Source organism: Vanessa cardui, chromosome 24, assembly GCF_905220365.1.
Source record: "Vanessa cardui chromosome 24, ilVanCard2.1, whole genome shotgun sequence".
NCBI classification, from domain to species: Eukaryota; Metazoa; Arthropoda; class Insecta; order Lepidoptera; family Nymphalidae; genus Vanessa; species Vanessa cardui.
The window spans coordinates 904,199-928,516 of NC_061146.1; the positions used below are offsets into that span (position 1 = coordinate 904,199).

A 24,318-nucleotide genomic window follows, 5' to 3' on the forward strand; every position below is an offset into this window, starting at 1 on the left:
ACAAATATGTGACGTATTACAATTGTAAAATAAAAAACAATTGACCAGGAATGAAATTTTTTACCTGCTTGGTAAACAAAGTAAACTTATTGACAAAGAATAAAATTGATATGAACATAAACTTTTGTAACACGAATTACTTTAATCTTAACTGCTTTGTGATTAATTTTTAGTGCCTGAAATAAACTAGTAAATATCATTTAGAAATATATTTTGGCTTCATTTTTTCTATTAATTATAAGCAAATATCGATCGTCGCCATAATTTCCGTAGGTTCTTGGAGCTGTTGCTGGTGCTTCATACGAGTATGACATATCGAGATTTATCTAATAACTTACTTCCCCATAGAATACAAAACTAATAATGATTTCTACTCATAACTATTAGCTTTCAGATTAGAACCCACCTCAATTTATGTTTTTAAAGTAACATTAATGTACACCTCTTTTGATGTCTATATAATGACACTTTTATTATTTGTTTGAAAAATAGTAAATTAATATCATATACTGTCAATAAACGTCTAACTTCCATGTTCCAAAAAAAGCCGAAAAATGTTTCCAATCGTTAAAACTCCATTGGTTTTTAAACCAAAGTCACAATTCATCAGAACTGTATATGGTTACTGGAGAATAGGATGCAGGGATGTCGTGGGACACGGCATTAACGGCTCTGCTAGCTACAAAGACGATGCTCTCTTTCCATTTCCAGCGATTCGTTTTAAAGAAAATACAAGATACATTTGTGTAAGTTGAAGATTTTTCTGCTAAATATTCTCTATTTAGAGAACATCAAGTAGTTCGTCATAGTTGCTTTTCATTCAAATTATCAATAACTTTTCTCCTAGGCTCTAAGAGAAAAAGAGAGAGGTGACTGGCGACTGTTATGCTGTGAAGAGAAGAAAGAATTGTACCGTGCCTCCTTCTGCCAGACGTTCGCGGAATTCAAGGCTCCGACGGGACAGTGGAAGTTTATCATGGGCTGGGTCTTCATATGCACGTCGTTTGCTTTCTGGGCGGCAATGTTCTGTCATTACTATGGTACTTAAAATCTTTTTCTAATTCCATTTTAATTATTTCTGAAGAGCCCAATATTGGTATTATATTTTTGACTTAAGTTATGCCAGCATCTAAAAAGAGAGCTTTAAGTTCAGACCTACGATATGATTTCAACAGATATCTAGGATTTAGTTAAAAGGCTCTATGTACAATCGAGAAGTCACAATTCTGTAAAATTCAATGAAACGTATGATCGGTTATTATTTTTAAATATTGTTGTGATTTAGTATTCGAGCCACTACCCAGCTCTTTCTCCAAGGCGTCACAAAAAAGGCAGCTACGAAGGATGCTGGAGTTACGTGTCAATCCAATAGACGGTCTCTCCTCTATGTGGGACTATGACAACGATCGATGGAAGGTAAAGGAAATCGCATAATAATTTCCGTAACTCACACTCATTTATAAGACGTTCACAACTATTTTTATATTATTTTACTAAATAGAGTAGTGTCAGTTAGTGGCGTAAAGGGGGCAGTACCATCGGTGCCCAGGCACAGGGCGTAGACTCTCGGGGGGCGCAAGAATAGGCAGACTGGGCAGGACTATTGTTTTTTCGTTTTGCTCTTGTTAAAATTCCGCTGAGCCCCTAATACTCGATTCCAATACAAATGTACTTACATGCTAGTATCATTAAAAACATACATCGCGCTCATTTTTTTGACAGCGCACGAGCGTATTTGTGTTTAGTGTTTATCGTTAATGGGCAACGCATTTGCAGTAGTGAACCTGCGTTTAAGTTTTAGTGAGTGAGACAGTAAAATAGGCAAAGGGTCTGCTTAAATAGGGTGCAGTTATAGAAGCTCGCACAGAGCGCAGAAAAGGCTATTTACGGCACTGGTGTTAGTGGTTTTTCATTAGCAAAATTGTGAATAAATGTGAATCTTTCTTTCTGTTTCAGTGATGCGTTATGAAGACTTTTAATGTATGTTTCTAAACAATGTTTGTCAAAGCAACAATTTGTTTGTTAATGAGGAATAAAGTGTTTTATTTAATGTCCTATAAATTATTATTATTTTAATAAATTGAATTTTAATTCGCACAATGACTAGATATTTTATTTTACTCGTTATGGTCAATTTAATTCTGAAAAATGGTCACGGTCTATTTCAACAATATAATGGTGTGTAGAGCATATACTAAACGTATCAACTTATAATTGTATAATGTCTTCATAATTTTTTTGTTACGACAATGAAAAACACAAATTGGATTGTTGTTGGACAATTGTTCCAAAAGCAACAAATAGTTTATTCAAAATGACTTAATTCTGGTTTTGGATAGGCTAGTAGATACGAGCTGCTATCAGAGCCGTCACGAACTATTTTGGGGCCCTTGGGCATGCAAGAATTTGGGACCCTTTTGATAATTATTGATTTGAAATATTTAACAAAATAATAATGTAACAATTGACTTTTAATTTTAAAAACATGTAGAAATAATTTTCTTATAGCCTTAAGTTAAATTTCAAATAAATGTAAATGTTTATCATAACACCTTAGGAATCCGATTGTTTGAACAATCTTATGGCCATAGCACATCTATTTCTGTAGTATCTCTCTTTAGCTCTCAACTTTTAATATGGACTATTGTCACTAGCCTTTTGATGAAGATATTGCTTAGAAATGTGCGCACCAACGTGTGAGAGAAATGGTTGGTTCTTCAGGGCCTCTTAAGAATGGGGGCCCCGAAGACCCAATGAGCACGTGGCCCGTGTGCCCTTACGGTAAAGATGGTAATGCATTACCATCTTTACCTTAATTTTATATAGTAACATTACGATAAGGATAGTTCAAAAAATTTAAATCTTCATATTCTTTAATATACATAAATAAAAAATAAACATTGCTCTACAATGTGTCTTGTAGTATATATTTAATAAGGGTACTCAATTGCTCGTATTGGAACGATTTCTGTTTGTAATCTAATGTCTCTGGAACTTCAAAGTACATATTTGATGATTCATTTAATAATTTGTTAGTATTCATATCAATGACTTAGATTTCGTGCTTAAATATTACTAGCAGTTTCTAAGTTAAGGGCATGACCACATTGATAACAAAACATTTTTATTTAGGCTGAATTGTTTTTTAATTTCGATTATGTGTAGGAATGTTTTTACGACGAGACTTAATGGCATAAATGGCCTTCGTTCTTCTGACCAATTCCCACAATCACAATCTGTGGTGAAAATGGTGAAAATTGAAATTACAGGAAGCAGATAGTTCAGACTCTATTTTTTTTAGGCAGATCTGAGGTTTGGAATCTGTGACTGCTAGCCGCTACAAACGATGCAATCAATACCCATACTGGAAATAAGTTCAAAAACCCCACTTCTTGTATACTGAATTACTTATTCTATATTGTTGCGTCACGATTGTATTTTAGTTTGATAGTTTTTTTGTGGCTGCTATAAATGTTCTTATATCTTTCGTTTTCTTCTTCACCGCCATCAAAGCTGACCGACTGAAATATGAGTAAAATAAACTTACTTAAAATTAAACGTGTGACAAAAACACTCAAAAAAGACAAACGCTCTTCACTTTTTACTTGTTTGTTATGTGTTACACAGTTTGATGTATCCCTACCTTTACAGGCCCTAATTCTAACATAACATCAGAACGCATGAACTAATGCAATTTTGTCAGGATGTACGTTCATCCATGCGTGAGCCAACTAACGCAGTCTATATAAAGGTGCAGGATTTTTGTGAAATTCAAACGTTTTTGTTACTTTCAGTTGATAAACAGGATATAAAGGACAAAACATGAAGTGCGCTGTAAGTACATGCTGATATTTTGTATAATCATATATCATTATTGATATGTAGATCAATAACTTTGACTATTTTTTCTTTAAAGATTTAATTTGGCTTGGTTGTTCCAAGTCCAGTGCGTTTTTTCCCTGCATAGTCCTATAATATATTACTGTGTTTTGGTTTTTAAAGTGAATGAGTACTAATAAAAACCTAATAGAAACTAAAGACATAACACCTATTTGCCCAAATTACATGTGATCGTATAAAATCTTTCAGCGAGACTTCAATTACAGCACTGCTTGTGACCTTTTTGTGAAATCATTAAATGAAAGTGAATATCTATTTCAGGTAGCTATCGTTCTCGCTCTCATCGGCATGTCTCTCGCTCACCCAGCTCCATCCGGCTTGGGTGGTTTAGGTAATATTCAATTACTATTATTATAAGTTGAGTTTCTAATTATTTCTAAATACCGACAAAATCATTAATACTACTTATTGTTACTTGTCAATAGCCTTCAGTGATTCAGTTAAAACGAACTTATTTTAAATCTAGAATCAGATCGATGCATAATACTTTTTAAGAGCTGATAGATAATTATAAGTTAAAATAGTCTTTGATAAATTATACTACGGAATTACGAAGAAATTTAAGCATAGATAATGTTATTATTAATAATAAGCATATATTACGTGTCTTTACAATAGTAAACATGAATAACAATGACTTTCCACGACATATCATATCATGAAACTGAAAATTGATAATGAAGTCATTTTGTCTACAACAAAAGATCTGACAAACTGACGTGAGCGTTCCCTTTGCAGTGAAGGGAAGCGTGAAGAGAATACGACTGAGGCGGTTTGCTCAGCGCTCGTAGAGGCTTAGGATAACGAGACTAACGCGTTTGTGGTCACCGTTGTTGCGCTATTTGAAGGTTGACTTTCTTCCACAGCCTACTCGCCTCTGCTGTTGCCATCCGCCGTAGAGTATAGATCCAGCGTTATCAACCATGGAGTGACCCTCCCACGTGTAACCCCTATCATTAAACCCATCATCCTAACCCCTATCAAACCCATCATAGAGCCCATCATTAAAACCCAAATCATTACACCTGTCATCAAATCCTATTGGGGCGGATTGGGATATGGCTTACACTAAAACACAAGGTTGAAATTCTTGCTATCGACTCACAGCGCTTTGTAATTTTATTTTACCAATAAAATGTTTATGGCTGAATTCTGTGTTTTATTTTATGTATTTCTGTATTTTATTTCATCACCGTTATTGTTTATAGTTAATACAAAAGATATTTTGTGTAATCTTCACAAAGCAGAAGTTTGTTTCAAAATGGCGGTTATCTATAAAATGGCGTCTGGTCTGTTATTAATTACGATAGCAGCGGCCCACATAGAACCAAAAGATATTGATGTTAAAACTTCTTCAGACGACAGTAAGTTAACTGATGATGTTCCTGAAAATCAAAGAACAACTTATTAGCTTCGCTTGTAGATATTATGTAGCAGTACAACGTATTAATGTTTCATTTTACGGATTTGAATATCTCTTCGTAGGTACCTGTATATTCTTCTACTACAGATTTATGAAATTTGTAATTCAATTTAATTTATAAATTTAATTTATAACACCCAAAAAAATTTCAAAGGGGTGAAATAAAGTCAAGGACGAATAGCGTAAATATTTAATTTTTCTTTTTTAATTTTTACACAAAACGCAAAATGAATTCATTTGCCACGTAAGCTGAATCTAACTTAAAAAAACTTCGATAACTGAATTTTGGAAATCAAATACTAGTGGAACGTGAGCACATCGTCCGCAGAAGCAGTGACGACAATGAGTGGCAATACGAAGGGATGACTATCGAATTACCTGCACGAAGGGCGTATAATGTTCAAAAAAAAACTACCAGTAAGTATGAAAAGAATTGACCTCTCAATTTTAAATTTCATGAACAACGAAATATATAATTTTAGGAGAATTTAATCAAAAACGGCGAATAATTTCACTACTATTTTATATAAATTATTTAACACTAGTTGTCGCCCGCGGTTCGCTCGCGTTTTAGGTAAGTTGTCATGTGTTCAGCAAAAAAGTAGCCCATGTCCGTTCTTGAAGTTCAAGTTTGCTTGATACTGATATTGCTTTAGCAGTGAAAGAACGAAAAACAGACAGACAGACAGAGTTACTTTCACATTTATAATCTATAATATATATAAAATAACAAGTCCTGATTAACTGATTCATCATCGCCGAGCGTAAACTATTAAAGTTGGGGCCTTGAAAATTGGTGAGTAGGATGGATTTATTGAATAGGCACCCACTAAGATAGGAATTTTTGGAACTTATACCTAAGGGGAGAAAATAGGGGTTAAACGTTTGGCATTGGTATGGCAGTCCGTCATTTTTAAGTTGGTAGATGAAATTATAATATATAAAATAATTTTTGGGATACTAATTAAAAATAAGTTGATACCTATTTCAACGTTTTTGGATATTCTATGTGAAATAAAACGGCTGAATGGAAGTCAGTCATTTTTTAAGCTTTTGCATGAATTTTAGTTTTGGAATACTCATTAAAAATAAGTCGATACCTTTTTCAGCGTTTGTGGATATTATGTCCAGAAGTCAGTATTTTTATGATTAATATTAGTATTAAAATGAGTAGATATACGATTATATTATATTTATACGATTCTGGATATTTTACGATTATTAAATAAATTTCCAAACTTACCATCACATATAATTGTTAAATATAATGGTAATTTCTAAAGTAAATCTTCTAATCTTTTCTTACCAAAACCAAAACAGAAAAACCGTCACCCAATCCAGCACTCGATCGACGATACCGTCGCATTTACAACGCAGATGAGATCACATACATTGAAGATTACCCATTCCTGGCTGCGCTGCTGGTGAACAAGCAACTGTGGTGTGGAGCCGCTATTATCGGTTCTGACAGGATATTGACAGCAGCGCACTGTTTACAATTGTAAGATGACTTTATTACATTTTTTTTCTTAAATTTTTATATAAGAGACGGATTCTGTCATCTGATGGATTCAGTCTTCTAAGTTCATATAATTTGGATTTAGAAGGTATGCATAATAAATACATTACTAACACCACACAACTAACACATAATCCACCGCCATCTCAAAGATGTTTGATCCCTTGTGCCTGAGCACAAATCCTTACCAACCGGTACAATCCAGGACAAAGGAGTGCTGGATTGTTCCGGCGACGTTACCGGAGAATTTAGATATCAAATCCAAGACATCTCCAAAATACTTATCTTCAATACCATCCATACTAAACCATCAAACAGTTTTAAGTAGATGATAATATATATTGAAACTGCATCTTCATCATAAGGCTGATGCTTTATTGAGTGTTGTTAATAAAATCAAACAAATCTTACACCATTAAATCAATTATCGAAGGTAAATCATACCATTGTTTTCATCTTCTCAGACAAAATAGAATATCTATTTCGCAATGGCTCTCTCCTAATTTTAAGTTCTGCTACCACAACCTTAATAAGTTATCATCAGCACAATAGCTGTACCTGCTTTCAAATAACATTTAAAAAAAAAGAGTTTGCCTTGGATTATTCTCTCTGTGTATTTCTCTTAGGCAGTACAACAACCGTTTCTTCCGTGAATACGTGAAAATGCTCACAGTTCGAGTAGGCTCGTCCAACGCAACATCAGGTGGTGAAATATACAAAGTGATTGAAATATTCTTCCATCCAAACTACAAGCCTAACACTTTAGAATTCAATTTCGCTGTCTTGAAGCTGCATAAGAATATTTCATTTGATGGACAAGATAAGAAAGTTGCGATGATCGACTACTCAACGGATAGAATCATACCCACTGATAGCAATATTACCTTTTTGGGATGGGGTTCTGTGTTGGTAAGTGTACCTAATTATGTATACAGTAGGTACTACACGCGTTCACTATATTATTACTATTATATTGCACAATGATGCTACTACTTTTGTGCTTAAATTGATGCAAATAAATAAATGGTATATCTAGAAACACAAATTATGCACACAAAGAAACGTTCTCCATAATCATTCCCTAGAAAGACATCATCTTCAATCATCTTCACGGGGTATGCCCTTACAAATACAGGAGTTATTACAACATTAGAATACAAGTTTGTACACAAACACAAGTAAGGATACTGTTTATTCCCTCATTCTCATAAATCGTTGGGCTGGCAAATTTCGGTTTTAAAGGAAGTGTATAGTTTTACGTGCTCTGAGACACGTTAGTGCAAGCAATATTGTAAAGACTCCATGTGCCTTTTGCGAAAATTTATCTATGAAAAAAATTTCTATTATTTTAAAAAGGATTCTGATCCAAGATTGGATCTAACAAATAAATGGTCAGAGGGTGTGTCCAATGTAAAAATGATGCTAGGCGTCAACAGATGGCGCCACTAATACATTAGATCGCGCAAGCAACATTCCTTATTAAAAGTGTCCAATGTAAAACTGATGCTAGGCGTCAACAGATGGCGCCACTAATACATTAGATCGCGCAAGCAACATTCCTTAGCGAACAGTTAAGTGTTGACTTAACTTTTAATAAAAAAACATTGTAAATCCTTCGGTAGTGTTTTATTTAAACCTCTAAGGTACTCCTCAGAGCAAAGGTTTGTTCATTTTTGGTCCTTCGAGCCGGATACGATTGTTCGTACGATTTTTGCAACATTACTTGCGGACGGTGGTTTGCCATTGCAAACGCAAGTACAGGAGCGGGTCGACGCTGGTGAAGCATCGACCAGCTTCAGAAGGTGTCTTCAGTGGAAGGCGCATTCAGGAGTCACGGTGGGCGGGAACCGCTCAAGGAAGCAGTTCATTACCAGCAGTGCTTGAGGAGTCGGCACAGTGGCATCACCGTCAGTGCAGTGAGTGAATTATCAATGCGTGAGTACTTTTATACAATTTTGATCTTAATTTCATCGAGATAAAAGTGAAAGTGTAAAATCAGCAGTTCAAACAACTTAGAAAAATTTAAACGTTTTCAACACATAGAAGAAATTTGAATAATTTGAGACTTAGAAAATTTAAGTGCATGTTTAGTTAAGACTTAGAATAATTTCAATAAAAACGAAGGTACGGGGAACCTATGTCCAATTTTATATTTTTTAAATAATTTAAAAACACTTAGAAAATTTTCACTAAAAATAACTTGTATCTCTTTTCTGCTTTGTCACGTTTATATTAATTACTATAATGGAATCTTTGATTAACTTTCAAGGAGATATAGCTTCACGCATTAGTAAAGCCAGAGCTAATTTTAAAAAGTCGCCTAAGGAGCGCATTATTAAAGAGTATGTCGAAAATCGAATTGACTCGTTAGACCAATTATGGTTGGAATTTTTATCTGGACACAAAGAACTTATGCGTAGCTCTAATCCTAAAGAATTAAATAGTTCTAGTTACATTTCGAATAATGTTTACGATAAGACTGAAGACATTTATATCTCATACAAAACAGAATTAAAATTAGCACTAAAGAATTTTAACGAAAGCACTTCCAATGTTAACTCTCATTGTGAGAAACCTATGAGTAATGTAAAGTACCCCAAAATCAATATTCCTAATTTCTCTGGCAATTATTCTGAATGGACAACGTTTAAACAAATGTTCACATCATTAATAATAAATAACTCTTCCTTTGATGACATTCAAAAACTACATTATTTAAAAAGTTATCTTGTAGGTGATGCTGAACAGTTGCTTAGACACGTTCCAATAGACAATGGCAATTTTACTCGTTCTTGGCAACTATTACAGGAACGTTATAATAATAAAAAATTCATTTGTCATCAAACGTTAAAGAGACTTTTGAGCCAAAAAAACCTTCAAGTTGAATCGGCTAATGGTTTGAGAGACCTCGTCGATACTACTAACACATGTTTAGCTACACTTCAAGGTTTGGGAATCGATACAGAATCATGGGATGTATTGTTGATTCACATCCTCACGTTGAAATTGGATCCAGAAACTAGACGTCAGTGGGAGTTTCATGTTACCAAAACTATCTCTTCTGAAGAACTTCCTACTTACAAACAATTTACTGAATTTTTATCCGAAACTTTCCGCGCTGTAGAGTGTCTTGATCCAAGATCAACGAAAACCCAACCTAATAGTAAAATAAAAGCACTCCATGTAACAAATGATAATGTATCTTGTCCATTATGTTCGGATAATCACAAACTATGTAATTGTAAACAATTTCATAAATATAAAGTAGACGATCGTCGTAAGTTTGTTTACGAGAAGAACATTTGTTTCAACTGCATGGGAGGTAATCATTCTGCCAAAGAGTGCCATAGCAATTCACGGTGTCGCATTTGCAAACAAAAACACCATTCGCTTCTTCATCCCGAGGGTAAAAACACTACCTGTAATGAGGGTGACAACAAGCCAAACAAGAGTATTGTCACACCTTCAAACAATCCTTCAAACCATTCAGCATCATTGGTCTCCTGTTTCTCGACAGGTAAAATATTTCAGCAGGTCTTGCTAGCCACGGCGGTAGTCAAGGTCACATCGAGAAATGGGGAAGATTACAAACTAAGGGCTTTAATAGACCAGGGCTCGCAGTCATGTAACGGAGTCGGCAGTCCAGTATCTGGGTCTCAAGAAAAAACCTACCATTAATCTTATTGCAGGTTTGGGTGGAGGAAAGGATGTGGTATCGAAGGCCGCAGTCCAGTTCACATTAAAATCAATGTATGATCCCACGGTAAAAATTTCAGTGAACGCACACGTTATCAAATGCATAACGTCTCCATTACCAGCTGAGAAAATCGAACCGATGGAGTGGTTACAGCAAAAAAAATTATTGCTAGCAGATCCCGAATATCACACACCCAATAGAATCGACATTCTTTTGGGAGCTGAAGTATATACAAAAATACTTCGTGCAGGAATAAAACGAGGACCGCTTGGTACACCACTGGCCCAAGCAACATGTTTAGGTTGGATTTTGTCTGGAGTAATCGAATCAAATACCAAGCCCGCTAGTCACATAAACGTAATGCATTGTCATTGCACATCTGATTTAAAAAGATTCTGGGAACTTGAAGCAGACATTCAACTACCCAAAGAAAAACTTTTCACTGATGAAGAGAAATTCTGTGAACAACACTTCAAAACCAATACCCGTAGAGAGAGTGACGGTAGGTATATTGTTCGCCTTCCATTTAAAGTTGAAACTCCTCAAGTCACTTCTTCTCGAGACATCGCAGAACATCGTCTGAAATCACTTGAACGTAAATTAGAAAAGGATAAAACATTAAGAGTAAAATATCAAGAAGTAATTGATGAGTACTTAAAATTAAATCATATGGAACTTATATCTCCGGAAGAAATCGATAACCCAAAGGCTATTTACTTACCCCACCACGCTGTGGTTCGTGATGACAAAGAAACTACGAAAGTAAGAATAGTTTACGACGCGTCCTGCAAGGGTAAAAACAATATGTCATTAAATGATCAACTAGCAATAGGACCTACTTTGCAGCCGGAACTACGGCACATCATAATGCGTTGGAGGCTGACCTCAATTTGCATGTCAGCTGATATTGTTAAGATGTACCGTCAGGTGAAGACCGACAATCGTGATAATGATTTCCAAAGAATTCTATGGAGAGAAAATCCTAATTCAGAAATAAAACATTACAAACTTACCCGGGTTACTTTCGGCACAGCTTCTGCTCCATATCTCGCAGTCAAGACACTGCAGCAGGTAGCGCACGATGATGGTGCTGATTATCCAATGGCAGCGGAAAGAATACTGAAATCTTTCTATGTTGATGACTTCTTGAGTGGTTGTGAAAATGTCGAGCAAGGGTACAAAATCTTCACACAAATGAATGAACTACTAGGAAGGGCAAAATTCAAACTTCAAAAATGGAATAGCAATAACAATGAACTCTTGGAATTAATGAAAGGTGAGGAAAGGGATAAAAAAGCAGGAAAGGAACTAGAAATGGAGGAAGAATTAAAAATCAAGGAAGACGAATTAATAAAAATAATGGGACTTACCTGGAACCGACGCGACGACACCTTTCGTTATTCAGTTAATCTTCCGACGTTGCAGCAACCTGTAACCAAAAGGATGATTATATCGGACATATCTCGTCTCTACGACCCATTAGGATGGGTAGGACCTAGTGTAATAATAGCAAAAATTATGATCCAGAAGCTTTGGTTAGCAGGATTAAGCTGGGACGAAATCGTTCCAAATAATCTTTTAAATGAGTGGTTAACTTACCGCGAAGAACAATTAAAGTTACGTGAAATTCGCATACCAAGATGGATCGGCACTCACACAGATGACCACGAAGTTGAAATTCACGGCTTCTGTGATGCATCGAAATCAGCATACGCCGCAGTTGTGTATGTACGAGTAGTTAATTCTTTAGGCAACATAAACGTGTAACGGTGGTCCAGTAAAACAAGTTTCCATTCCGAGATTAGAATTATGCGGAGCTGTACTGTTAAGCAAATTAATAATAGAAGTAGCAATGGTTTTTAATATAAAGAAAAGCAACATACACGCATGGACTGATTCAAGTGTAGTCCTTGCGTGGTTGAACAACCATCCAAGTAAATGGAGTGTTTTTGTAGCCAACCGTGTATCAGAAATTCATACAAACCTCGATCCACAAAACTGGTCACACGTTACATCCAAACAAAACCCGGCAGACTGTGCGTCGCGAGGATTACATCCATCTGAACTACTAAACGCCAAACTTTGGTTCAGTGGACCGGAATTTCTCTATCATAAAAATATCACGTATAATAAACCCAAAACTACTGTAACAGATTTAGAAGCAATAAAAAGTAAAACAAATTGCGCTATAGTGGAACATAAAGCAGACATATGGGATAAATATTCATCGCTTACTAAAATGACTAGAATAATTGCATACTGTAAAAGATTTATATATAATTGTAAAAACGAAAATAAAAATAATGTAAAATATATCACAGCTAAAGAGTTGAAGGAAGCACTAAATATTTGCATAATTAAAGTTCAAACAAATCATTTCGCAAAAGAACTTAAACTAATATCAAAGAAAAAAGACTTACCTAAAGGCAATAACCTTCGCTCATTAAAACCGTTCATTGATCCCGATAATATCTTGAGAGTAGGAGGCAGATTAGATCTTTCAAATCTCGGTTATAATAGAAAGCATCCAATTTTAATGCCGAAACAGTCGCACTTAACCCAACTTATCATAGCCGATGCCCACAAGCAAACACTTCATGGAGGACCGCAACTTACATTAAACTATATACAAACTAAGTATTGGATTCTCGGAGCGAAACAGTTAGTTAAATCACACTACCGCAAATGTGTGACTTGTGTTAAGAACGCAGCAGTCACAAAGGCTCCTTTCATGGGACAGGTACCTACCGTCAGAACAACCCCTACACGCGCATTTAAGCACAGTGGTGTTGATTACGCGGGACCAATCCAACTGAGAACAACCAAAGGTCGAGGTCACAAATCTTACAAAGGATATATCGCCTTATTTATCTGTATGGCCACCAGAGCCATACATTTGGAAGTTGTCAGTGACTTGACTACGGAAGGGTTCTTACAGGCCTTCAAACGTTTTGTGGCCAGACGAGGTAGTTGTTCTCATCTGTGGAGCGACAACGGCACCAACTTCATTGGAGCATCAGGAGAACTGAAAAAATGCGTTATCTCAGAACGCAAACAGATGCTAGCCGAGGTCGCTGCATCACTAGCAACAAATGATTGCGAATGGCATTTCATACCTGCCCATTCGCCCAACTTCGGCGGATTGTGGGAGGCCGGTGTCAAGTCGGTGAAAAATCACCTCAAGAGAATAATCGGAAATTCAACTTTGACGTAGGAAGAAATGGCAACAGTTCTTAGTCAGATAGAGGCTTGCCTCAATTCTCGCCCCCTGTCGGTAATTCCAAGCCAATCTGAAATAGGCAATATTTTAACTCCCGGACACTTTCTTATTGGTGAGCCATTACTAACTGCGCCAGATCATGATGTTGGATCTTTGAGTGTGGGTTCTTTGAGGCGGTGGCAATACACTCAACGCATGCTTCAATCATTTTGGCAGCAATGGTCGGACGAGTATCTTAATAAATTCCTGCTGAGATACAAATGGAACAAGCACAATCCTCAACCAAAATTGAATGACGTCGTAGTAGTCAAGGAGGACGGCTTACCTCCATCGCGTTGGCTCTTTGGCAAAGTGATCGCCACCTATCCAGGTGTAGACGACATAGTCCGAGTTGTAGATATAAAAACAAAGGGTGGTGTTATAAAACGGCCAACTCAAAAACTATGTATATTACCTGTTGCCGAATAAAATTAGTACAAAAGTAGTAAATAAGAATGAAAGTAATGTTAGCACTGTTATGTTTTTCTTTATAGTAATATTTCTAAAGTTAAAATTAAGAACATAAAAATGTAATTTGAAGAACAAGGCATAACCTAGTTCTTGGTGGGCGGTATGTCCAATGTAAAAATGATGCTAGGCGTCAACAGATGGCGCCACTAATACATTAGATCGCGCAAGCAACATTCCTTATTAAAAGTGTCCAATGTAAAACTGATGCTAGGCGTCAACAGATGGCGCCACTAATACATTAGATCGCGCAAGCAACATTCCTTAGCGAACAGTTAAGTGTTGACTTAACTTTTAATAAAAAAACATTGTAAATCCTTCGGTAGTGTTTTATTTTAACCTCTAAGGTACTCCTCAGAGCAAAGGTTTGTTCAGGGTGTTTAAAAAAATCGTTGATTTTGTTATACCCACACAATATAGGTATTAACAAATACATATTAGCACACAAATAATTGATTTTTATGCCAAAAATATACTTAAATGTAATTGCACTTTATTGATAAACTGTATAATTAAAATATCGGTTTTGATTTTGAATGTTTATTAATGATGTTTGCTGACGTAAATAAATCCATTTCTTGCTTCCTTCTAGAGCGCAGGTGGATTGGGTGGTCAAGTGCTGCTCCAAAAACTGGTGTTGCCTGTTTACGACCTAGCCGACTGCCAAGAAATATACGGGCGGTAATTAAATACAATATGTGTTCAATGTGATTACGGTCGTTAAATTGATGACCAGTTATGACAAATATTTGTATTATATGTAAAGATGTTTACAATTAAATCTATCTGTAAACGTCGTCTTATTTCCTAGTCTATATACCTTATATAGTTATTGAGTGGAACGTCTGTTCACGAGGAGAGCTTTGTGTGGTATATTAATAGACTATTTAACGTTTTTCCAGAGATCTTGTCACGCGCAGTAATTTCTGCGCAGGATACATAACTTTAGCGAAAAACGTCTGCAATGTAAGTTAAACTTTATAATGATACTAGCTTTTACGTGAAAGAGTAACAAACATCCATACATCCATACATACAAACTTTCGCCTTTATAATAGTAGTAGGATTTTCTGCATGTAATATAGTTTTATCGAGAGAATGACAAATATATTTATTTAAAAGTGCCACAAATAAATATAAGAACAGATAAGCTTACATAAGACATTGATTTAATTTAAGCAATATTGCCAAAAATTCAATAAATGATCCCTCGCCAAAATCATGAGATAAACTGCACGAGTTAGATAATATTACGACAGCACTACCTATGTAAAATTGTTGTATTTAGTGTAATTCTTATTCCCTAAGGTTGATGGCACATTGGCGTATGATTAATAGTTCTAAAAGCAGCAATGTGGAAAGCACTTCAGCATATCCAATTGCCCATCCGCCTACCGGCATTATCTAATATATATGTCACAGTAAGATTACAAAATTCGTTACATTACAATATAGCAAAAAATAATACATTAAATTGCAATCATATTTCACAATTCAAATTATTTCGACAGTGTACAATCTGTCTCGTCAGACTAATCAAACAAATTTTATAACCTTAAAGTGACATATATATATATAGCAACTATAGCGTCTACTACGTATTACGGCAATAGAACTTTTACCAAATTGGTTTGTAAATTCAATATTACAGCATGACGCCGGTGGCCCAGCGATTATGGATGGATTACTTGTTGGGATTCTCTCATTTTCATCTAGGCGTTGTGACCAGGCAGACCAACCGGCAGTGTTCTCCACCGTTGGCCAAATTGCAAACTGGCTTGAGACTCTTTCAGAAAAGAAGATAAATCTCATGTAAACATTTCGTCTTATATTTTGTGGTTTCTCTCTGGTCGCCTCTGATTGCCATCCCATTAAAAAATAACAGAGTATTGGGCTTCGTGCACTTACTATACCTACTATACTATAATATATTTCTTGTTATTTAATATTGTTTTTAAAAAAATGTAACTAATTTCATATTAATATATTAAAACAAATTGCGATTTATTTAGGCCTCATGTAGATAATACATATTTGGACAGTTTATTGCGTTTAATACGACCTAGTAACAAATACGGAAATCTTAAATTTTATTTAAGATTCGATATTTTTATCAAGAAAATCTTATTGTTTAATGATAAGATTAAAATTTCGATGGCCTCAAAAAATAGGCTTGATAATACAACGCTTTCTCTATATTATTCTACAGATTGAGATTACTTTAAAATTATACTTTTTTTCAGAAATACCGCAATAAAGAATCCTGATTGGGATGGCAGAAGGGAATAAAACAAGAATTTTACATCACCAATATATTTTCTAATACTGTACAGACATCGAGACTACCATAACAAGATAAATTAAAAACGATATTATTTTTAAAACTCCATATATTTCTATTCAACATACAACATTGAATAACATACAATTTTTAAATATAATTATTTTTTTTCGTGTTCTCAAGCGGATCCTTCGACATTAATGGAATGATATCGAGCTGATTGTAGTTGAAAGGTTAAATATATTCAATGATTAATTATTATAATTGGCAATACAAGCTATTTCATGTATTTACAGCGAATGGCAACCATCTTGTTTCCCGCGTTTTTTTTTACCGCGCATAGTTGTCATTTAAGACATTTGCACGCGTCCCTAGTGGCTACAGATTATAAACAGAATAATAATAACAATTAGAACTATAATCGGTTGTTCGCAGATTTAATACGCGAAAATGTTAATAAGTTATGCGTAACATTGGCTTATTCGAAGCGATAATTGACGTGCAGCTCAGGTTTGATGTCGTAGACCAAGTTGAGGATATCAGTAATCACCTGAAATATAAAACAAATCATTTGATCCAATATTTTTAATAATAAAACTTACTGAATAATATTTTCAACATTGTTTAAATAGACCACTTTAAAAGAAAATGAGAGTAATATTTCAGTATTTAAATAAAATTAGATTAGGTCTTTGTCCTAAGCGTAATGTATGTGTTCCATAATCATTCTTAATATTTCCATAACCAAGTCTTAATAAAAAGTAAAAACTTTATTTAGACCTGTTTATGGGTATTCAATATATAGTATGCATTAATAAACTAGGAGACTAATAAAATCTCTACATAAAACAACATGAATTGAAACATTACATCTTTCTAAAGGACTTACCGCTTCCTGCTGTGCTTGAACCATTTTGTTCATTTCTTCGATCTTAATCTTCGTCTCTGCATCGATTTTAGCAGCAACACCTTCCCTTGTTCCCATGTGCTATAAAACAAAAAAATAAAGAATTATCGTCATAAGTCTCATCTAGATAAAGTAAGGCCATTGATTTATGCAGCACAAGACATAGTAGTAATCATCTAAATGTGATAACAAATCCATATCAATAATTATAAAAATAGTTAACATTCAAAAGAGAACACCATGTTTAACGTAACAGTAATGGAGGTTAAATTATATATTTATTCTACTTTAATGTTATGTATATTATTTTAGACATTTCACATTATTATTCCATAACATCGGTTTCCCCTAATAAATGTCAACAATTGATTGTTGGTGCTTCTGTTGCTGGATACATATCATCCAATTGATTGTTACTGTTTTATTAGTGATTGATAATTAATAACAAAAATAGGGAATAAAATGTTTAAATTTGCAAAGGCCCCTATTAAGGTCACTTCAATACTTTAAAGATATATATTACCTCAAAAAGTTTCCTTAAAATATACACAAAAAAGATTACTTGTCCCTGATAAGCTTATTAACTATTAAAAATCACATAAACAATACATTTTAACTTATTAAATTGGAATTATGTGTAGGTATCAAATTAAATTTCATTTTCATAATGAATTGAGCATAATTTTAGACTTGATTAAAATAAATGAAAATTTGAAGATCTCACAGTAAGTGAGGGGGGGACCCCTTATGGCATGCAGAAAGAAAGCTGAAATAATATAAGTTATAGAATGTACCAACTTTAACCTAAGTTCCTATATATCAGTAACAATGATTAACTCTCACCTTTTAATCAATCAAATCATTAATAAAAGTCAAGATTATAAATTCCATGGTCCATTGGATATCAATTCCTTTATTCAATGTAAAATAATCACACTTACTTTTTGATTGTCAAATTATGTACCCCAGGTTCAAAAAAGAAAATGCCTGGAGAAAGAGGCTCAGTAGGTTCTTTCATTATATAAAGATTACAGGTTTAAACCTAGGCAACAAGTTTTGAGTTATCATGTGTATAAAGAAGTTTATATATAATCCATTTCAAAGTGAAGGAAAATTTTGAAGGTTAAATTGTGTTACTTGTATTTATTATAACCCAAACTTAATCAACAATATGAAAAGTATTTAACACTCATGTAGAGATTTTCCATTGAATTTTACAGAATACAAAATCTCATTAATCTCTTCTTTCTCCTAATTAAAATTAGCTTATTTTTTATTTAATGACATTTTTTTCACGGAAAGAGTTATCTAATAAGAAAGATCTAATACTCTTTGATAGTGCTAACTACTTAGTAATGTTCCTTGACTAAAATCTGTTCAACTACTATTGTAAAAGCAAAGCGAGAGTCTTGAATATCGTAGATTGAAAGTACCTCATTTCACTAAGCAACTTCATGTATCGTATTAATCCCAGGGCTTAAGTTCACTGACTCGTGACTCGTACAGCTAGTGAAAGTGCAAATGAACTTACCTTGGCCTCAAACTCTTTGAACTGTCGCTCACGTTCCTGTCTGTACTTTTCAACCTCATCTTGAGCCTCCTCCTTGGCTTGCTTTAGGCGTTTTGCTTTCCCTGTAACAATATGATAATTGTATTAGTGATGGTTATTTTTAATTGAATGGATGAGTTGTCTAGCCATTTTAAAGCTATGTAATAATTGAATGTGAATCAAAAGTAATGTTACAAATCTACCTTAAAATAATAAGAGATTATCTGCTTTTGAAATTGTATTATGAAAATCAAAATGTATATTTATTCATTACTATCATTATTGGACTTAATAATGTCTGACTCTGTTGTGCCATTGGTCGGTTTAAAGCAAAATGCTCTTTATACTATAAATTAAGACCATAAAGCTTTAGCTAGTATTAGCTTAACCAAATAAAATTACCTTTAACGTTTAATAGGAATAAAGATTATCTAGTATTAGCTTTTTCTTCTGTTAATATGATGATGGTGCTAAATAGCAGTAACATTAATTCAGTTGAGTAAGAATATATTTTGCAACTGATTCAATGTTTGTTAAAAAAAGTTAAGATGATTCTCATCATTTTCAATTACATGTACAAGCAGTTTACAATAAAATCCGTAGAACAAACATAGCAATAACATAACATATTTTAAACTTCTTTACAAAAGGACTACTATTGAAAATATATTTTCAAGGCGTTGCAGATATAACTTCAGTCACACGAATCGAAATCATGTGATAAGAGCGAACGACTAAATTATTACGGATGAAATTGGCCAGAGAAGAAACGTACAATAAAGAATCGTTCTAGAAGATAATGAACTAACAATAGAATCATTTATCCAGTCAAATTACCATCATTGGAAAAAATATGCATATACAGGTACGCATATATAAAGTAGATGTGTAAAAATGTTCTTGATTGACTGTACAATTTGTTAAGAACGCATTTAATTGACTTACGCTTCCTGGCCTCTGAAACCTTTTCTGCGGCGCGTTTCTCAGCTGCCAAAAGTTGCTGGATTCCCTGTGTCTGACTCGCCATTTCTAATGTTACACACAAAAACTATCCGGAGAGAATCGAGACCAAGACACAAATCAATAGCAAAGCTAGACGTGACGAAAAGTAGTCATATGATTATTTTAGTTCCATTATGTTGTCACGATTGGCGCTGTCATCGGCTCGTGCTTCGTTGTGTATGCGTGCAATGGAACGTTTTGTAACACAATTTTTTCATTCTTTTAAATATACGTGCTGTTATAAAATATAATAATTTAAAATAAAATCGAATTTATAGATAATCAATGTAACAGTAATAATAATGCGTAACATGCAATTAAAACTAATAAAAATATTTATAAAATATATTGAGTGCAACGAATAATTGCAAAGAAAGTGATGTAATGTTGCTAGTTTATTTAATTCTATTTTTAATTATTTTTCGAAAATAGCAATACATTAATTTTACACTGCATAACAAACATTTGATTAATTAGAAAATACTTTTTAATAAATTATAATCATTGTTATTTGTTATTTTAATTCACCAAATGTAATATAAATACTATTAACTAACCAGTTAAAATAGATTAATAAACTTATTTGTAATACTGGTCACACTAAATGTCAAAAATTAGGTGGCAATTTTAAAATTCATAATATTCTATTTTTTTAATTCAATTAACCAATAATAAAAGTCTATTACAATATCTAAATTGAAATAAAAATAAATTACATTATCTCAATGCATTAACAATGTCCATATAGTAATACTATAGGTAACTGTTTAATTTTCATGACATATGTGATACGTCATTACCTGTTTTGTCCTTGTCTAATATAAGCAAGATAAACGAAATGTCCAATAGATGCAACACCGGGCATTCGCCCCATATCTCGATATCGTATTTGTTTGTCTGACGTGAGCAATCTACATCGATGATTTTATTACTCCATACGTCTACACATATTCAAATAAAACAAGCAATGCATTTAATGTTATCATATATAATCGATAAACCGGTAGGTTTTTCAAGCAAATCCAGTAGTCGGTGAGCGAGCACGTCACTGTTTCTTTATCATTTCGGTGGCAAACTTAACGTAGTATGGCCGTCGTTTGGAAGTATTCACAGTTTTACTTCCACAAAGAATACGCGATAAACATTTCACAGAGCGAATTACGAAAGACATTTTTAAATAAATTTTTTACGCGTGTGAGATAAAAATTAAACATAAGTGTTTGTTTGGAATATAGAAGACAGAGTAATTTCGACCTAAATTTTTTATAAATTTTGCAAATTTCTGAGTTTTATAAAATTCAAAATGTGGTTAGTCAGCCAGCCTAATTCTGTGATTTTGGAAGTCAAGGTGGAACCTAACTCGATTGGACAGCAATGTCTGGAAAAAGTGAGTACAACTGCAATTATAACCAATAATTAAAAAAAAAACTTTAATAAATTTTTAAAAAGTTTTTTTTTTTTTACTTACTTATAATATGTATATTACATTGTGTAGAAATAGAATAAATTAAGATATTAAATGTTATTAACATTTCATTTCACAGTACAATATTTTTTAGTTAAGCATTCGTGTTTTGGTATAAGCAACATGAATATTAACTCCAATATTACTTTAAAATAAAACCTTCTTTATAAGATTTTATAACATATAATTGGTACATTATAACATTACACGTATTATTGTAATATTACAGTATTGTTAAGAAAGCGATTGACACGTTCTCTACAATATTATGACGTCTATTCCACCTTGTGGACTTTGTACCTCCTATTGTCATATCTCACCTTCACTAAAAAGAGCCTGCCTCGCCTAATTTATCAATACACGGTTTTGAATATAGATGTCTATAAAAAGCTAATTTATAATTTAGTTGCAATAAATTTGCAATAAAATGTATAAATGCATTTGGCGCCTAAAATTTTAAAATGTTTGGCGTTCTTCCAATGTGATATAATAATGTAGATTTAGGACAATCTGATAAATGTTTCTTATTTCAAATGACTATTTTTATGATTCAAGGAAATTTAGTATTTTACGCCGAAATGTAGGACACTACAACCACAATAACAATATTATAATTTGTAGATTTCATACCTGAGCTAAATTGTTTTTGTAAAATACAAAACATTCCTTAATTTTGCTGTTACTTTAGTCATCCGGTTAGGTAGGTCTATAGTGGTTATGTACCCTTTAAATATCTACAAGTTTTATAGTTGGGTAACAGAAATAGCTCTAAATGCTATCTGAATTTATTTTTTTCATACTAAACTATAACAAAATGTACAGAAGTATGTGTTCGCTTTCTAGTATCTATCTAACATAGATAATTAATATTTTTATAGATGATAGTATTTTTTACATGTAACGAGCAAATAAAATCGCGATCATAAATGATATCAAATACCAATAAGTTTATTATTAAAAATAAAACGTAGCGCCAAGTAACAAAGCGTGAATGATTATCTTCGGTACGGAATCAAGGCAAGGCGTTCTCGCGTTCGTAACACCGCGACCGGTGATTGTAGCGCGGGTCCAAAGTCCAAACCGGCCAAGCAGCTGTGACTCTCTATAAACACGTGCGCGCTACGTGATCGGTACGAATGTACACTTTTTGTATTTCGAACAGTAACGTCTATAACCTATTCAGCTTTCTTTGGTAGACGAAAACTGCATTATTGATAAGAATATTTTCATACTATAAATAAATAAAAAGATAATTTTCGTTATTAAATGATGTACTTTCAACTTTCTAAGACTTTTTTATCATACAAACTATTTATTAATAAGTAATATAAAATACAGTACACGATGCTTTTAATACATTTTTACATCGAAAAATGCAATCAGATTTTGTTGGAAAAAAAAAGAACAGTAATGAGCGATCAAATGTCTCATTACAAATTAAAAAACAATCAAAGAAATGACTTAAAGTCAGGTAGCCGAAACATTAATCATTCAAAACAGATTGTAACATCATCTTTAACTCCCATAAATGTTAAAAATAAAACAAGTAAGTACTAAACTGTCATTGCATCACCTGGGTAGCTAACACGCGGCCTTAACGCGAACAGACGAGAGTCCAAACTCCGAAGAGCTCAATTTAATTGTGAGGTCACCATCATTCGCGTACGAATTCAGACTCGTTGTTTTTAGCACAGATTAGGTACCAAACAGGTTTTATATAATTGTTTATTGTTTAGTGAATTAGGCCTAACAAAATAATAATACCTAAATCAGTAGGACTAGAATATACATAGAATGCGCTATGTTTCACCATTTCGATTGCTTTTGAATAATGTAATCCATTACAAGTGCTTTCATTATTCAATACTGAAAAAAAAACGATATATAAGGGTTTATGCTTTCAAAGTGTAAGTATGAATATTGAAATTACATATAAACATATATTATTTTAAAACCTTTAGTAGATACTCTACCTCGTTTTATAAGCTTTTGGGGTAGTTTGTGGTTTGTACATTACTTATGCAGTTCGCTTGCCAAGAGAAAGCCGACTTCACCATATATACAAATACTACTTATATATATTTAGTAATTGTTGTTTGTTGACTATATATCTTTAACAATTCTTATATGATATAAATATATACGGAAATAATAATTTATTGTAAAGGGCGCGTTGGTGAGTTCTTGCCATTGGTCGGATCATATAACAGTCTGCCTACCTATTTCATAATCCTGTTATATCCAAGTGTGAAGTCAAACCGGTTATCTAGTATATAAAATAAGGTGTATATTAGGGACTGGTTGCTAGTACAATAAGATTTTAATTAACCTTCTTTGACATTCAATAATATATCTTAAAAAACAAATATGCTTTAATCTTATGTACAATTTATATAAAACATATAAGTTAACAATATATTGAAAGCGATTGTTATTTTTTTTTATTTAGCATTATTCGATTTTTATCTACGTAGCACGGACTAAGCAAATTATTATGACCTAAAAATGTATTGCGAAATGTCAATTTCATAAATGAGTTTAATTGAAAAACAAAGTGTCATATATCAGCACAATAAGCAAAAATAATACTTAGATTTGCGTTAAAATAGTTGTATCTCTTGCGACATATATAGTTTAACATAAACAAATTGAGCAATAAACAGTCAAGCTTACTCAGCTTATGTGAAGATATATTGTTTGACCATAATTTAAAATTCGAAACGTAATCATTATTTAATTTGTGAAAATAAAAATGAGCATTTTTTTAATGATTACATTGAAGTTTGTCAAAAAGCAAAAATAAAATTTAAAAAAAGGTATACGTAAAGATTGAAATAGAAATCACTTT

General features: G+C 33.3%; 5 protein-coding genes across 5 annotated transcripts in view; 4 read left to right on the forward strand and 1 right to left on the reverse strand.

The window, feature by feature from the left end:
- Positions 1-440: 440 nt before the first annotated feature.
- LOC124540218 lies at positions 441-2,816 on the forward strand. The gene is made up of 4 exons (XM_047117682.1): positions 441-746; positions 848-1,040; positions 1,286-1,416; positions 2,679-2,816. The coding sequence occupies exons 1-4, from the start codon at positions 555-557 to the stop codon at positions 2,814-2,816; spliced, it is 654 nt and encodes a 217-aa protein (XP_046973638.1). The 5' UTR covers positions 441-554.
- An 848-nt stretch (positions 2,817-3,664) lies between these two features.
- LOC124540137 lies at positions 3,665-5,050 on the forward strand. The gene is made up of 3 exons (XM_047117583.1): positions 3,665-3,834; positions 4,162-4,231; positions 4,767-5,050. Exons 1-3 carry the CDS (start codon positions 3,823-3,825, stop codon positions 4,970-4,972), a joined length of 288 nt encoding a protein of 95 aa, XP_046973539.1. The 5' UTR covers positions 3,665-3,822; the 3' UTR covers positions 4,973-5,050.
- A 49-nt stretch (positions 5,051-5,099) lies between these two features.
- Positions 5,100-16,941, forward strand: LOC124539987 (trypsin-7-like). The gene is made up of 8 exons (XM_047117376.1): positions 5,100-5,264; positions 5,627-5,740; positions 6,644-6,824; positions 7,469-7,751; positions 14,859-14,947; positions 15,169-15,232; positions 15,918-16,078; positions 16,510-16,941. Exons 1-8 carry the CDS (start codon positions 5,162-5,164, stop codon positions 16,553-16,555), a joined length of 1,041 nt encoding a protein of 346 aa, XP_046973332.1. The 5' UTR covers positions 5,100-5,161; the 3' UTR covers positions 16,556-16,941.
- LOC124539986 (V-type proton ATPase subunit G) lies at positions 16,639-20,136 on the reverse strand. The gene is made up of 4 exons (XM_047117375.1): positions 19,949-20,136; positions 18,986-19,086; positions 17,437-17,535; positions 16,639-17,097 (listed from the first exon to the last, which is right to left on the reverse strand). The coding sequence occupies exons 1-4, from the start codon at positions 20,028-20,030 to the stop codon at positions 17,026-17,028; spliced, it is 354 nt and encodes a 117-aa protein (XP_046973331.1). The 5' UTR covers positions 20,031-20,136; the 3' UTR covers positions 16,639-17,025.
- A 914-nt stretch (positions 20,137-21,050) lies between these two features.
- Positions 21,051-24,318, forward strand: part of LOC124540010 (E3 ubiquitin-protein ligase MYLIP) — a 28,671-nt gene continuing 25,403 nt past the window's right edge. Inside the window, exon 1 of the mRNA XM_047117407.1 lies at positions 21,051-21,392. Coding sequence (XP_046973363.1) covers positions 21,309-21,392 — 84 coding nt within the window. The 5' untranslated portion in view covers positions 21,051-21,308. The remainder of the gene's footprint in view (positions 21,393-24,318) is intronic.

Excerpts from the sequence above, each read along its gene's own strand:
- LOC124540218 (XM_047117682.1), top strand. The coding sequence starts at position 555 with ATGTTTCCAATCGTTAAAACTCCATTGGTTTTTAAACCAAAGTCACAA. Across the intron at positions 747-847 it reads AAAATACAAGATACATTTGT|GCTCTAAGAGAAAAAGAGAG; the intron begins GTAAGTTGAAGA and ends CTTTTCTCCTAG. Across the intron at positions 1,041-1,285 it reads AATGTTCTGTCATTACTATG|TATTCGAGCCACTACCCAGC; the intron begins GTACTTAAAATC and ends GTTGTGATTTAG.
- LOC124539987 (XM_047117376.1), top strand. The coding sequence starts at position 5,162 with ATGGCGGTTATCTATAAAATGGCGTCTGGTCTGTTATTAATTACGATA. Across the intron at positions 15,233-15,917 it reads TAGCGAAAAACGTCTGCAAT|CATGACGCCGGTGGCCCAGC; the intron begins GTAAGTTAAACT and ends TCAATATTACAG. Across the intron at positions 16,079-16,509 it reads GAAAAGAAGATAAATCTCAT|AAATACCGCAATAAAGAATC; the intron begins GTAAACATTTCG and ends ACTTTTTTTCAG.
- LOC124539986 (XM_047117375.1), bottom strand. The coding sequence starts at position 20,030 with ATGGCGAGTCAGACACAGGGAATCCAGCAACTTTTGGCAGCTGAGAAA. Across the intron at positions 19,087-19,948 it reads GGTTTCAGAGGCCAGGAAGC|GGAAAGCAAAACGCCTAAAG; the intron begins GTAAGTCAATTA and ends ATATTGTTACAG. Across the intron at positions 17,536-18,985 it reads TCAAAGAGTTTGAGGCCAAG|CACATGGGAACAAGGGAAGG; the intron begins GTAAGTTCATTT and ends TTTGTTTTATAG.
- LOC124540137 (XM_047117583.1), top strand. Across the intron at positions 4,232-4,766 it reads ATCCGGCTTGGGTGGTTTAG|CCTACTCGCCTCTGCTGTTG; the intron begins GTAATATTCAAT and ends TTTCTTCCACAG.